Genomic DNA, 13,205 nt, shown 5'->3' with positions numbered 1-13,205 from the left:
AGAATTGTTTAGAGGCCATAACCTTTCAACTGTTTAAGGCAGCTGTTCTTGCAGGTGAAAGTTCAATCAATTCCTGTGATGTAATGAACATCGCTACAAGTGGAAGTTCTGTGGAAAAATACAATTCCTTGTTATTTGTTGTGTAATGCTTTGAGTGTGTGATTCAAAATTAGTACTTTAAGGTTATTTTGAAAGAAATCCCAACCATATGTTGGGTGTGGCTGTAGACTTGYATTCAAATAGAGATTAGAGTTTCTGCTGGTTGGAGGTTACTTGGTGACTAATTAGCCAATCACATCTTGGCCGAATGGTAGTTATGTTGTGTGAATGGTCAGTAAGATCACCTAGATTATTGTGTTAGAAGCTTTTGGTGTTCAAGTTTTATCTTATTATGCCAAGGTTATTAACTACATGTGATGCATTGTTAAAAAYAACTGATCTTGTTGTTAAGCAGAGATTAATCTTTGTGGATTATAGTAGTATCAGAAAGAACTTTTTGGTGGCTAATGAAAABRAAATTTTACCACAACTTAATAGCTTATCAAATTTAAAATAAAAATGCAATTCCACCAACTAATTGAAAGTGAAGAAAGGTCTTATATTTGACAAWGATCGTAGTATTYAAGGAACACAATCTACAATGTTTACCATCTTTGAGAAAAAAGAATTGTTTCTAATCAAGAAACACAATTGAGATGACATACACAAGCGAAAAGGTTTATATGATGTTTCATAACGACGATTGATTGTTTTGGAAKATAAAACAACAAAGACCTACAATGCCTAAACTGTTGCTTATCATCCCATATACCTCATCTACTTCATCAAGCTCCTGCTCTTGAGGATTTGATGAAAACAACTAAGACCACTGGGTGCCCTCCATTTTCCCCTCTATAGTGATTATGATTGGTTTGTGGATGACTTGATCATGACCAACGTGTTGGGTCCTATCTCCTCAAACGGTTCCATTGAGGTGAAGGGGCTTCAAATGTCTTTCTASAAGAACCACCTGTGGAACAAACAACATAAGCTAATGAAGAGGTTTTACATTTCTAGTATATTCTAGTCYTACTCCTGACTCCGCAATTCAAAACACCATGCATAACAGTTGATGATTCTATCATACCCCACTTCAATTTTTCAAATAAACAACCATTTTACATTCATAAACATCTAGGTTCCTCACCAAAGTACGTATAAATTGCATTAATATCAAATAAAAGAGCATACCCATATATCAAAAACCCTTGTTACCCATCAAGAAACAATARKTGGAAGTGTAGAGGTACCTTATTAGAGATTCAAAGTCCAAACCCATATTTCATTTTCCAATCCAACAGGCAAAAAGGAGCACTTTTTTGTTGTCAAATACATGGGTAACTATAGCGATTTTCCTTGACATCAATAAAGTTGAATAAAAATCAAAGAATACTCAGGTTCACTTGGTCGATGAGTCGATTACAAATTTACATCGACAAATGTACAATCAATCAAATAAATTGAGATTTCAGCTTGATCACTTAAAAGGCCAACTACAGTCGACAAAAAAAAAAACATTTTCACACGCAATACACATACCAGTCTTTTGGTAACCTCTGCTTTATTCTGGACAGATGCCACATCGCGAAGATAAAATGATGAGTTGTCGGCATCAAACAAAGTATTGCTTTCTTCTCTGTCATACCTACGATAACAACCAAGTTAATTTTGAACATTGAAAGCAGCTTTACATTGAAGTAAGAACCGATCAAATCACAATATTAAGAAGTATAACTCCTAGAAAGTGAATACTTTCTTGTAAGTAGTAGTCTACAAAACTTAGCAAAAACCAAGTGTTATAGAAGAAGTGTGGTTATATATGYATGCATGTATATCCCAATCCAATAATGGGTATCAATCACCTACTCCAGTCCACCAGCAACAATGGATTCATACCCATGTCCACCATACTCAACCTGARAAGGAGGATCATAGTCCACACCACCAGTCTCCCCACCAAAATCAGCAGGAGCATAACCAGTTGAGTAGGAGTTATTATCTGCAAAGTACGAATTATTGTTTGAGTTGCTCYTGTAATCCCGACCACCAAACCTGCTGCTGGATCCATAACGACAATCACCATAAGAAGATCTATCAACATATCGAGCTAGCTAATTTGGCAATTCTTGATGTGCTTCTTTCATAAGCTCAGAAAGAGCTTTCATAAGCTCACTATTTACCCAAACTCAATGATCATTAAAATGGGATTACTCAAGCTCACTCTTTAGACCCATACGTTTTCATTTCATTTAACAAGTAAGCACATGGAATTTAGGCGTAAGGTAAGCAAAATACTCCTTTTCAATTAATATAAAGTTTCCCAATAAAATGATCAAGATGAACTCACATAGCAGGATTTAGGAAAATCTCCAGTCTTTGAACTAATAGGCAGCGCCTGCTGCGGCTGCTGTTGGTCCGAGAACGCGCGGGTAGCGCCTGCTGTGGCTGCTGTTGCTCCGAGGACGCGCGGGCAGCGCCTGCTGCCACTGTTTGCTATTGCCGTTTACCGCGAAAAAGACGGAGAAACAACGCCCTTTCGGCCCGCTGTTTGCTGCTGTCGTTTTGGTGAAAAAGACAGAGAAACAGCCCTTTTTGACCTGCTGATTTGCTGCTGCTGTTTCGGTGAAAAAAGAAAACAAAAACGCAGCAGCTTTGCTGCTTGCTGCCTCTGTCGCATGACGGGAAAAGCGCAACAGCTTTGCTGCCTGCTGCTGTTGTTGTTGGACGAGGAAAAAGGCAACAGCCTTGTTGCTTGCGGCTGTTGATTTGATCAAGAAAAGAAGAAAATGCTGCTGTTTGGTAAGGCGCACGAAGGAACAGCACAGCATAGTCTGCTGTTTGCTGTTTGCTGTCATGCTAGGCGGCTGTTGTGCAGAAACACGGCACAGCCCTGCGTGCAGACTCGACTTATTTTACATTCAAGATTGATGATACAGTACCGAGCTTATTTTACATTCAACTTGGCCATTCTATAATTAAACCAGTACCGAGCTTATTTTACATTCAAGATTGATGATACACGGATAACAGAGTTATCTGGGGTAATGGTTTTCCCTCATAACATCTTTCCATTGTTGGTTCACTCCTCAATTACAAGAATAATTTTTTTAAAGGAAGGAGAAAATTATACCACCGGCTATAGCTTATTTTAAGGGTCATTTGGTTATGTATCGTAGATTTGGTAATCTTACAACATAAAGACACGAGTCTTCATTAACCAAATGATAAATAAGAAAGAGTCTAAATCCAGAAAAAATAGAACATCTAAATCAAGAAAGTTGTACCATTTTAGCAGATAACATAAAGATTTTTAAAATAACAAAATGCCTAAACACGAATAAAAATAGAACCAGTTACACTGAATTAAAGCTTTGCAGTTGGATTCAAACCAAAATCGTACTTGGATTCAAAATCTTACCCGGAATTAGAATCGCCATTGCAGTTGTAGGGGAAGCAAGATGCGGCACAGGAAGAGTGGTGGACGAAGGCTAAACTTTAAAAGTAGAAAACCAATGATAACTATGTAACGACTTCCAAGCATATAACCATTGTAGAGTATCATCAAGAAGAAGAGAAAAAAAAACCCAAGACACATTAAGAATTTAAAAGAGTTAAATCATTATGATTAATAAATACACACCATCAAAGCAACAGYTGCATCTGCAAAATATGAAAACCTCACTCGCAGGTGCAAAYAAGAAAATATCAACATGATAACCTAAACATGCAAAGAGTTAAACAATATTGGCATCCATTGCATTTCTGAATGGATTTTAACCACTTATAAAATATTGTTTTTCAACCCAATTGGAGATACTTAAGTTCTGATTTAAACCTATTAAGATATACCCATAAAAATGTGCAATGTTTCTACTGTCTTTTTTTGTGATTTCACGATTTAAACATAGAAACCCAGATCATAAAGAACTCAACTAAAATAAGAAGAGATGAAGTTCTAGACATGAACTCACTTGTATCAGACGAACTTGGAGCCTCCTGATCGATGGATATAGAGAGATGCAGTGCCGCCTCAAACAACAAGAAATGGGACGCTCTGGTTATCGGAGGTAATAACTCAAAACACAAAATTGAAGAATATCTGCAAAGATGGACCTGTAAGAACGATCAATAGTGAATCGAGATTAGAAATCAAGATTTAGGGTTTTCGTATGTTACCTCATCGAAGAACAAATTGAAAAGAAAAATCTAGGTTTTTGGARGGACGAAGGAATTCATTCAACTCGGGAGTGGAATTCGTATTGTTGATGGTCAAATTATGTGAAGAAGAAAGGGTTTGGTCACATATACAAAAGAAGAAGAAAGTTATTTTAGATGTCTGAGGASAGAATTGATGGTCAAATTCTGTGGAGAAGAAAGGATTTGGTTGCATATACAGAAGAAGAAAAGAAAGCTTAAATTGGTTATTTTAGATGTCTGAGGAGAGAAAGAACAGTTGACTCAATTAGGATTTGGTGTTGTAGAAAASACTTGCATAAGGAGTTTGTAYATTGTGTATAATAATTTGTAATTAAGAGTTTTTTGAATTTATTGCATAAAATGGTTGTAACCTATGCTTCAAGGGTTGTAATTAAGATATTGACCTAAATGCTTATTAATGTAGTATAGATATATATATATATATACACACGACCATGTTATATGTCAACTCCATCCTCTTTCATCAAGTTCACGTCGTCACCAAAAAGAAAAAAATTCACATCACGTGTTCATGTTCAACATACTTGTAACTCATTTTTGTACATCAATGAGGCGTGGGCCACAGGTCGCACATAAGCCGCCGGGTCGCACGACAGAAGAACACCCAACATAAAGATGCACACTCCTCCATGTGAAATATTCATCTTCATTGGAGCTTTTTGGTAGTAGTCGTGAGCAATTTCCCACAACATGGAGTCAAAACCGGTTACCATGGTTCCAAGTCAACCTGTCACAAGTTTGGGATAACAAATCGAAGTTAAAGACAACTTATAAAATTGTTGTAGGGACTAAAATGAACATTTTGAAAAGTTGGTTGCTATTTAATGAATTTTGTACTTGCAATATTTTGTGGTAAGTATAAGGGGTCATATGGAAAGTATCGGAACTAAAAGGGGTAAAATGAAACTTTACATAAAAAAATCAACCACTACAAGTCCCATCTCTGTGAAACTCTGCTCGGAGAAAATAAGCACTTTCGATGGAAGCTCTCGGCCACCTGAGAATCGGCGTTTGTGTCCCTTTGTCCTCCCCATTTCCGCCGTCCCACGCTAAGAAACACCTAAAACCGAACGCCGTCAGCGGCGGACCTACCAGCAGTAATGGCGTTTCCAGCAGCTTCTCCGCTAGCAAATGGGCCAACCGTCTCCTTGCCGACTTCCAATTCCTACCCACAACCAATAATGCCGACGCTTCAGACTCAACCGCCACCACGCTCACTCCGCCTTACCCTCCCACACTCTCCACCACTCCTGAACGCCACGTGTCTATGCCCATCGACTTCTACCGAGTACTCGGCGCGGAGGCTCACTTCCTTGGAGACGGAATTAGAAGGTGTTATGAAGCTAGAGTTTTGAAACCCCCTCAGTATGGATATAGTGATGACGCATTGATTAGCCGGAGGCAGATTCTTCAAGCAGCTTGTGAAACCCTAGCAAACCCTAGCTCGAGAAGAGAATATAATCAAGGGCTTGCAGATGATGAATTTGATACGATTCTCACTGAAGTGCCATGGGAGAATGTAATCTCTAATCCTCTTCGAATTTCATATTTTCGTTACGTTTCTAAAGCAGTCTCCATTAGACAGTGTAGTTCTCTAGGCTAGCAAACAGCCCCTTAGTTTTACACTCTCTGTTCTTCAGCCGTGGCTTCAAAATTGATAAGAGTTTTATTGATTCACATAGTTGATATCTAGCACTGTAAATGGTAAAACATCAGTGTCAAGAATGTGAAAGAATTCAATCTTTATGAGAATCTTCTTCCTAAATGTAACAAATTCCAAGAAAGAATTTCACAATTTTTATAATTACCACCAATTTGAGCATTAGAGTTACGTTTATGCAAAAGCTATATACATATGTCCACACATATGGGGTTGGGTTCCGGTGAGAACCACTTCATGGCCCTTGATATTTTTTGATGGCTTTTGATCCAACGATGATCACACTTTTTCAAGGAGGTCTATTTTGGTCTTCTGGTTATACGCATCAGGGCACACTAACATACCTCAACATGATTGCTTTCATGTTAAGGGCACACAGTCGCTTGGTCCGGCGACCTAAGAGTGTTGAACATGAATCACATGTGATTTTTAGTCTAAAATCAAAAGCTTGTACAATTAATTAAAAAATAAAAGCTTTTACAATTAATAACCTAAATTAAAGTATTTAAAGACTGTATTAGCAACATTGTAATTCTAAATATTATTATCAGTTAAGTATTACATATAAAATATTATTTTGTTTATTTTTATTTTCTGTCTCGAGACTGACGCCTTGGACCGCCTCGAAGCTTACGCCTCGCCTCAACCGCATTAGTGTTGATCTTCAATTAGGATTTATCCAAGGGTGGAGATCCCTTCTTACCCTTCTCACCATAACTTCCATTCTCACCGAAACCCAACCTTGTATATATATATATATATATATATTACATTAGAGACAATCAGGAAAGAACAACAACTGAGAAGGAAAAATGTGATTCAACCTACTAATCCTGATTCTGGATTCCATAGAACAAGATTGAATAAAATGTAATTTGTTATTAAATTTCAAGGTTCCGGGAGCCTTGTGTGTGTTGCAAGAAGGGGGAGAGGATGAAGTGGTGCTTCAAATTGGTGAGAGTTTGCTGAAAGAAAGACTACCCAAATCATTCAAGCAGGATGTTGTGTTGGCAATGGCACTATCCTATGTTGAAATCTCAAGGGACACAATGGCGATATCTCCTCCGGATTATATCAAGGGTTGTGAATTGTTGGAGAGGGCCCTGAAGCTATTGCAGGTAAGACTTATAACAAACCGTTTCTGTTAAAATAATTAGAGTCCCATTTAGAAATTATCCCATTCGTGTTTATTTGGTTCGCTGCAGGAAGAAGGTGCAAGCAGCCTTGCACCCGATTTACAAGCACAAATTGATGAAACTTTAGAAGAGATAAACCCACGATACGTGCTTGAGCTTCTGGCCTTGCCTCTTGATGATGAACATCAAACAAGAAGGACAGAGGGTCTTCAAGGTGTGCGGAATATTTTGTGGGCGGTTGGAGGAGGGGGTGCGGCTGCTGTCGCTGGGGGATTTACGCGCGAAGATTTCATGAATGAAGCCTTCTTACAGATGACAGCAGTGGAGCAGGTGAGCAATTTGGCATACTTTGTTGAGACCGTTGTGGTTTCTGCTAAACCAAACCAAATGAGCCCAACATATCCCACCTGTAGGTGGGTATTGGGGGGTGAGATGTACGCAGACCTGATATATAGAGTATTGGCAGCTGTTTCCGTGCGGTTTCTGCTATCTTATCCAACTGACTTGACCCCCGTTTTTTATTTAATTTTTTTTCTTTTATTTTTTAGGTCGAACTCTTTGCTGCCACACCTGATAATATACCGGCAGAAAGTTTTGAAGTTTACGGAGTTGCTTTGGCACTTGTTGCTCAAGCTTTCATGGGTAAAAAGCCTCATCTTATTCAAGATGCCGACAATTTGTTTCAACAACTTCAACAGATCAAAGTAACAGCCTTGGGAAATTCAGCCTCTATGTACAATGCGAGAGGAAACCGTGAAGTGGACTTTGCGTTGGAGAGGGGTCTATGTTCGCTTCTTGTAGGGGAGGTGGACGAATGTCGTTCATGGTTAGGCTTAAATGATGATAACTCACCTTACAGAGATCCCTCTATAGCTACCTTTGTCATGGAAAATTCTCGGGATGATCCTGAGAATGATCTCCTTCCTGGCCTTTGTAAGTTGTTGGAAACATGGCTAATGGAGGTGGTCTTTCCTAGATTTAGAGAGACAACAGATGCCCAGTTCAAGCTTGGGGATTACTATGATGATCCTGTTGTATTAAGGTATTTAGAACGGCTAGAGGGAGTCGGTGGTTCACCATTGGCTGCCGCCGCGGCTATTGCAAGGATCGGTGCTGAAGCTACTGCGGTTCTTGATAGCGTAAAGATTGGTGCAATTCAGGCGTTACAGAAGGTTTTTCCTCTTGGTCAGGAGGCACCAAGTGTTCGGCGTCAGGATAACGGTGAGTTTGGTGATTCGGTTGTGGTTGAGACCGAGTTTAGCAATCAGCTGGATGGAGGTGTGCCTGCTGATATAATCAGTGTCCGTCAGGCAAACGATTCCGATGAGATTCAAGAACAAGAGATGATTACTTACCGGATAAAAGATGCAGCGATCAAGATCATGTGTGGTGGCATGGTGGTCGGATTGTTGACTTTAGCTGGCTTGAGATATATGCCATTTAAGAGAGGCTCTCCTATCCCTCGTAAAGAAGTTGGTTCGGCTATGGCTTCCGATGTCATCAATGTGGGTATGATCTAAAAGCATGGTTACATTGTAATGGAAATACGATTTCTGATTTTTACTCCCCCCGCCCCAAATAAGTGTCCATGTTTCTATTTTAGTTTTCCCAAAATAAGCGTCAACTTTCGGAGTTAAGTGGCTACTTTCTATTTCTACCCTTAATCATGAGATGGAGAAACTCATTATTCCCTCTATCATTAAGGATACAATTGTCATTTACTTGGATTAAAAAGTGTAATAATTTTAAAAAATGTGTTCTTTTCGTTGTGCAAATTTATTTTGTGATGGAGGGAGTAAAGTAGTGTTGTTATTTGTCCTTTGGTGGATATTGTATTTGGAAAGAGCAACTTAATCGTTATAGTTCATCCATAAAACAGACGGATCATTAAGCTTCATATTAATCAATGCGTGACTTGATCGTATTGCCAAGGTGGTCACCCATCTTTCATTCTTCCTGGCAGGGGATTCTACAGTTGAAGATGTTGAAAAAATTCCTAGAATGAATGCAAGATTTGCCGAAGGTCTAGTTCGCAAGTGGCAGAGCATTAAGTCACAGGCCCTTGGACCTGATCATTCCCACGATAAATTGTCAGAGGTGAAGGGTTTTATCACCATGCCTTCTTATTCTACTGACATATAGCTAGTTACCTTTGTTACTTTTGGATGACATTGGGTAAAAGCTTGCACCAAGTTTCAAGTAAAAAGTTTCAAAATTTTCTATTTTGTACCCATTTTGACTGGTAACCTGTTGAACTTGTAACATCTGATGACGTGGATGTCAAGTTTATTATTGTACAAATTTGCTTCAACACTTCCATGAACATTTTCTTAGATCTTTTGGAAATGGTTATAAACGGGGAACGCCATAAAATGTTACAAAGTCAGCAGGTTACTTGTCAAAATGATACAAAAATAGGAGAAATTGAATTTTTTTACAACAATTGAGATTTTTTTTCCCGTTACACTAAGTAGGAACTAAATCAAAACTTTGTTGCATTTTGCTCTATTGGATTCACTTTCTTATTGGACTAAGATTGTCATTATATAAATGAAACCTGCATCTTAGGGACTGTTTACCAAACGCTTAACGGGTGTCACTTGCCCTAGCGGGTGGGATGGCAAGGACCAAGAATCTTAGCCGGTAAGTGAGGAAGAAGACTCTTACCTGCTAAGCGCTTACCGGGTAAAAAGATGCGTACCAAAAATCTATTTTGCTGGCCGAGAATGTTACCCAATAAGTTAAGGGTGGTGACTATTGCCGGTAAGCGCTTACCTGGTAAGCGTTTGGTACGGCCCCTTAGACTGAGTGACGGGTAGGCTTAATCTGAAAGCATGTTTTTCTGTTTGCGAATGAAATGGATCACATGGGTTATATAAACCTGTGAAAAAACTGCACCCAGTTTTGACAAATGTATGTATTTAATTGGTACCTTAATGTCCTTTAAAATGATCACTAGACTAAGATATCAGTAATGTCATTTAACATAAACTGGTTCTAAGTTATCCATATTTGGGTTCAACTCAACTTAAATTATGGAATGTTAAACCGGATATGCATGATTGTCTATAATTTTGATCCCTGAAATGGTTCCCCTTGTAATGTTAAGACATAAATTTTCAACTCTTTCAACTAGTCTTCACAGAAACGTCCACTAAATTTTTTGGGGTAGAGGACAGGTCGGCATACATGCAACCCAGCCCCACCTCTGGGTGGGATATACCGGGCTTGTTTGGGTCGGCTTGAGTCTTCTTTTCTCTCTCGATATAAACGTGTGCTGTCAGCATTTGGTCACCAAACACTTGTACAAGTTTCATAAATAGAAAACTATGGTGGGGAAAAGCATTGATTAGTGTCTTTTGCATCCCAAGTAGCTGAATCCTCATAATTACTTAAATAGAGTTATAGATATAAGAACACAACTTTTGCTTCCTGAATTAAATATGGTCTGATGAGTTCCCTAACCTTGCTGCTTCTCTTAATTCTTTATTTTCTTCTTTTGGTATGATATATGCATCAGAAAATGCTCTCTCTTCGTCCCATAAAAAGTCGCAACATTTGACTTGGCCCATTGTTTAAGGAATTTGTTTGATTGTCTGTTAACCATATAAAACCCTTGAAACTATCGGGACCTTGTGGACTCAAATCAATATCATCAATTCATTTGTAATGTTGATAATGAACAAAAGAAGGAGATGTTGCTATTTTATGGAATGGAGGGGTATTAGCTTTTGATTAACCCTGGAAACTTTGTAAATTTTGCAGGTATTGGATGGTCAAATGCTCAAGATCTGGGTGGAACGAGCAATCGAAATTGCTCAACATGGTTGGTTCTGGGACTACAATCTGTTAAACATTACCATTGACAGTGTGACCATCTCGCTCGATGGCCGCCTAGCTGTGGTGGAAGCAACCCTTGAAGAGTCTGCTGAGTTGACCGATGTGGCTCACCCAGAACAGAACGACTCATACAGTTCAACCTACACGACACGGTATGAGATGTCATATACTAAGGCAGGATGGAAAATTACAAAGGGGGCTGTCCTCAAATCATAATCTGCAGATATATCATGTAACCGTCTCATCTTTTCTCCTTTTTCTGTTCTTTCATTGTTAGATCAATCTGCAGTTAAATGATATGTTGTGCTAATTGAAACTCATTAAAATAAAATAAATTAGAAGTTTGTATAGATGATGATGAAAGTACAGTTTATATTGCTTTAGGTACAAATCGAAGGTACACCCTGCTGTGGTTTTGACCCATCTGGCAATTGAAAAAATAAGACTTATCTAAAAGAGATAAACATGCCTCACCTAACAGGAGCATAAAAGTACCATTTCATTGCCACATAGAAAGTTGGGTGGGTGCATCAGATAGCTGAATTTGATGCGAAGATCGCATCAATGTATAACTGATTGGGTAATGGTTTATGATTACACAATTACATACCACGTTTATATTTGTCAAGTATAGTAAGATGATTGGTTACCTAGTATCTAAGCATGGGGATCCAGCTGGAGAAAATGCTGTGTGATTCGTGCTTGGGAGAAAAGCTCAATGCAAACAATTCCTTTGGTGCATTGTATGGTTCACTGAGCCCAACCAGCTTTGCAACAATCTCAGCACTGTCCCTTGCATGCTCTATATCATCTGTTTTTGTCCACAACAGTTGAGACAGTTGCACCCTCCTGTTTCTGGACTCCAAATCAATGCCCCATTTCTCAAACAATTCGTCTCTTTCCTTCGGTGAGAATTTCTTCAAAAGTTTCCTGGCCAGCATCGCCCTCTCAAGGTTCAGTGCCCTTCCACTGTTGGTTACAAAGAAAGAAAATGGTCAGGATTTTATCATCACATGAGTAATACCGTGTGAAAACAGGTGAACTCTAGGTCATATCATGATAAAGATACCGAACTTAAAGAACCCTAAAGAATAAGACATTCATGGAAGAGCTTTCCTAATCTTGATCACAAGATGTGAATCCTGAACTGTTGACTATTCATTTTCATCCTTTAGCACTTTTATTCTAGAGTCCTACCAATATGATGCAAGGAGAATGGAGTTGTCATCGTGGACCCTATATACTTGATCAATGATAAACGAACCAAAGGAACTCAGTGAATCCCATGCTGAGTAGGTCTCCGGGAGGGTAAGATGTTTGCAAACCTTACCTCTACCCCGATGAGTAAAGAGACTGTTTCCATGAAGACCTCTGGCGTGTAAAAAGGTTTAGAGAAGAGGAGAAAGAAAGATATTGTTACCAAATGGTGGATATAATATGAGGGGAATTGGTATAAAGGTCTGTGTCTTTCTGCAATTGTTGTTTCCTGGTCAATTTGAGGGAAAGAACTTGCAAAATTTTCACATGGTTAAGGTGTCGAGCATATCAATTCAGTTAACACGAGGAAATGAGAGAAAAATAAGGGAGATCAAGTACCTTGCAGAACGATCTGCTGTTTGCTTGAGGAAGGATAGTCGTCTAAGTTCCACCTCAACATAGACAGAGTCCGATGGCTCGCCTGTGATGAGCAAGAAAAAGTAGGTCCTGTGCAGCAATGGTATGTTGCATTCATCCCAAAGTTCAATGATCTTCCTCCTTTGCTTCTCAAATACCAAAGACCAGTCTTCATCGGAATTGAAACTGTTGTTTGCAGCCTCAATGGCTTTAGGTGTAGCCTCGGCCTGACATGAAAACAATAACAATCACATAACTTTTGTATTGGAAATATCATGTGTAGATGGAAATTGATGAACATCGTTACCATGTAATCTTCATATCCCCTCATGTCAAAGTTCATTACTTTTTGGAGTGTTCTAGATGGAGAGTAGACAAACATATCTCCTTCTGTCTGCTGCATTTTATCCTCATCGACACTTGTGGCAGACTTCTGAGAGGCTTGTCGGCATAATCTTATGATATCCCCTTCGGATCTTGACTCAACCACCACATTCTTTTCAGATACAGCTGAGTCGCCTTCAATAATCGTGCCGCAACTTGTGCTTCTTTTTAAACTGGTGGTTCTTGAATAAGACACGTCTTCTGTGACAGATGATCGAGGGGATTCCATGTACTGGTCTTGATCATGGGCATCATCTGTTCTTTTTAAACTGGGTTTTCTTGAATAGGATACAGATGTGACTGGTGAACGAGGA

The 13,205-nt window shown here is 39.0% G+C and overlaps 2 protein-coding genes across 3 annotated transcripts in view; one reads left to right on the top strand and one right to left on the bottom strand.

Moving 5' to 3' along the window:
* Nucleotides 1–5,236: 5,236 nt before the first annotated feature.
* LOC112511110 (protein ACCUMULATION AND REPLICATION OF CHLOROPLASTS 6, chloroplastic) lies at nucleotides 5,237–11,504 on the top strand. Of its 2 annotated transcripts, XM_025116552.1 has the most exons (7): nucleotides 5,237–5,776; nucleotides 6,811–7,035; nucleotides 7,123–7,383; nucleotides 7,602–8,562; nucleotides 9,017–9,150; nucleotides 10,819–11,125; nucleotides 11,278–11,504. In XM_025116552.1, exons 1-6 carry the CDS (start codon nucleotides 5,237–5,239, stop codon nucleotides 11,107–11,109), a joined length of 2,412 nt encoding a protein of 803 aa, XP_024972320.1. In that variant the 3' UTR covers nucleotides 11,110–11,125; nucleotides 11,278–11,504. The 2 variants fall into 2 exon arrangements, with proteins under 2 accessions (XP_024972320.1, XP_024972319.1); XM_025116551.1 differs by lacking the exon at nucleotides 11,278–11,504 and having other exon boundaries at nucleotides 10,819–11,248.
* Nucleotides 11,505–11,515: 11 nt separating this feature from the next.
* LOC112510893 (kinesin-like protein KIN-7H) overlaps nucleotides 11,516–13,205 on the bottom strand; it is a 6,577-nt gene continuing 4,887 nt past the window's right edge. The window contains exons 12-14 of the mRNA XM_025116245.1: nucleotides 12,854–13,191; nucleotides 12,490–12,728; nucleotides 11,516–11,862 (exon numbers count right to left, since the gene is read on the bottom strand). Of these exons, the coding sequence (XP_024972013.1) occupies nucleotides 11,544–11,862; nucleotides 12,490–12,728; nucleotides 12,854–13,191 (896 nt within the window). The 3' untranslated portion in view covers nucleotides 11,516–11,543. The remainder of the gene's footprint in view (nucleotides 11,863–12,489; nucleotides 12,729–12,853; nucleotides 13,192–13,205) is intronic.

The sequence above is a fragment of the Cynara cardunculus genome, assembly GCF_001531365.2.
Source record: "Cynara cardunculus var. scolymus isolate 2C chromosome LG 4, CcrdV1, whole genome shotgun sequence".
In the NCBI taxonomy this organism is placed as follows: Eukaryota; Viridiplantae; Streptophyta; class Magnoliopsida; order Asterales; family Asteraceae; genus Cynara; species Cynara cardunculus.
The sequence above is the reverse complement of the archived record's forward strand: the minus strand, read 5'-3'. Positions and strand labels throughout refer to the sequence as shown.

Excerpts from the sequence above, each read along its gene's own strand:
- LOC112511110 (XM_025116552.1), top strand. The coding sequence starts at position 5,237 with ATGGAAGCTCTCGGCCACCTGAGAATCGGCGTTTGTGTCCCTTTGTCC. Across the intron at positions 7,036-7,122 it reads GGGCCCTGAAGCTATTGCAG|GAAGAAGGTGCAAGCAGCCT; the intron begins GTAAGACTTATA and ends GGTTCGCTGCAG. Across the intron at positions 8,563-9,016 it reads TTCCGATGTCATCAATGTGG|GGGATTCTACAGTTGAAGAT; the intron begins GTATGATCTAAA and ends TCTTCCTGGCAG.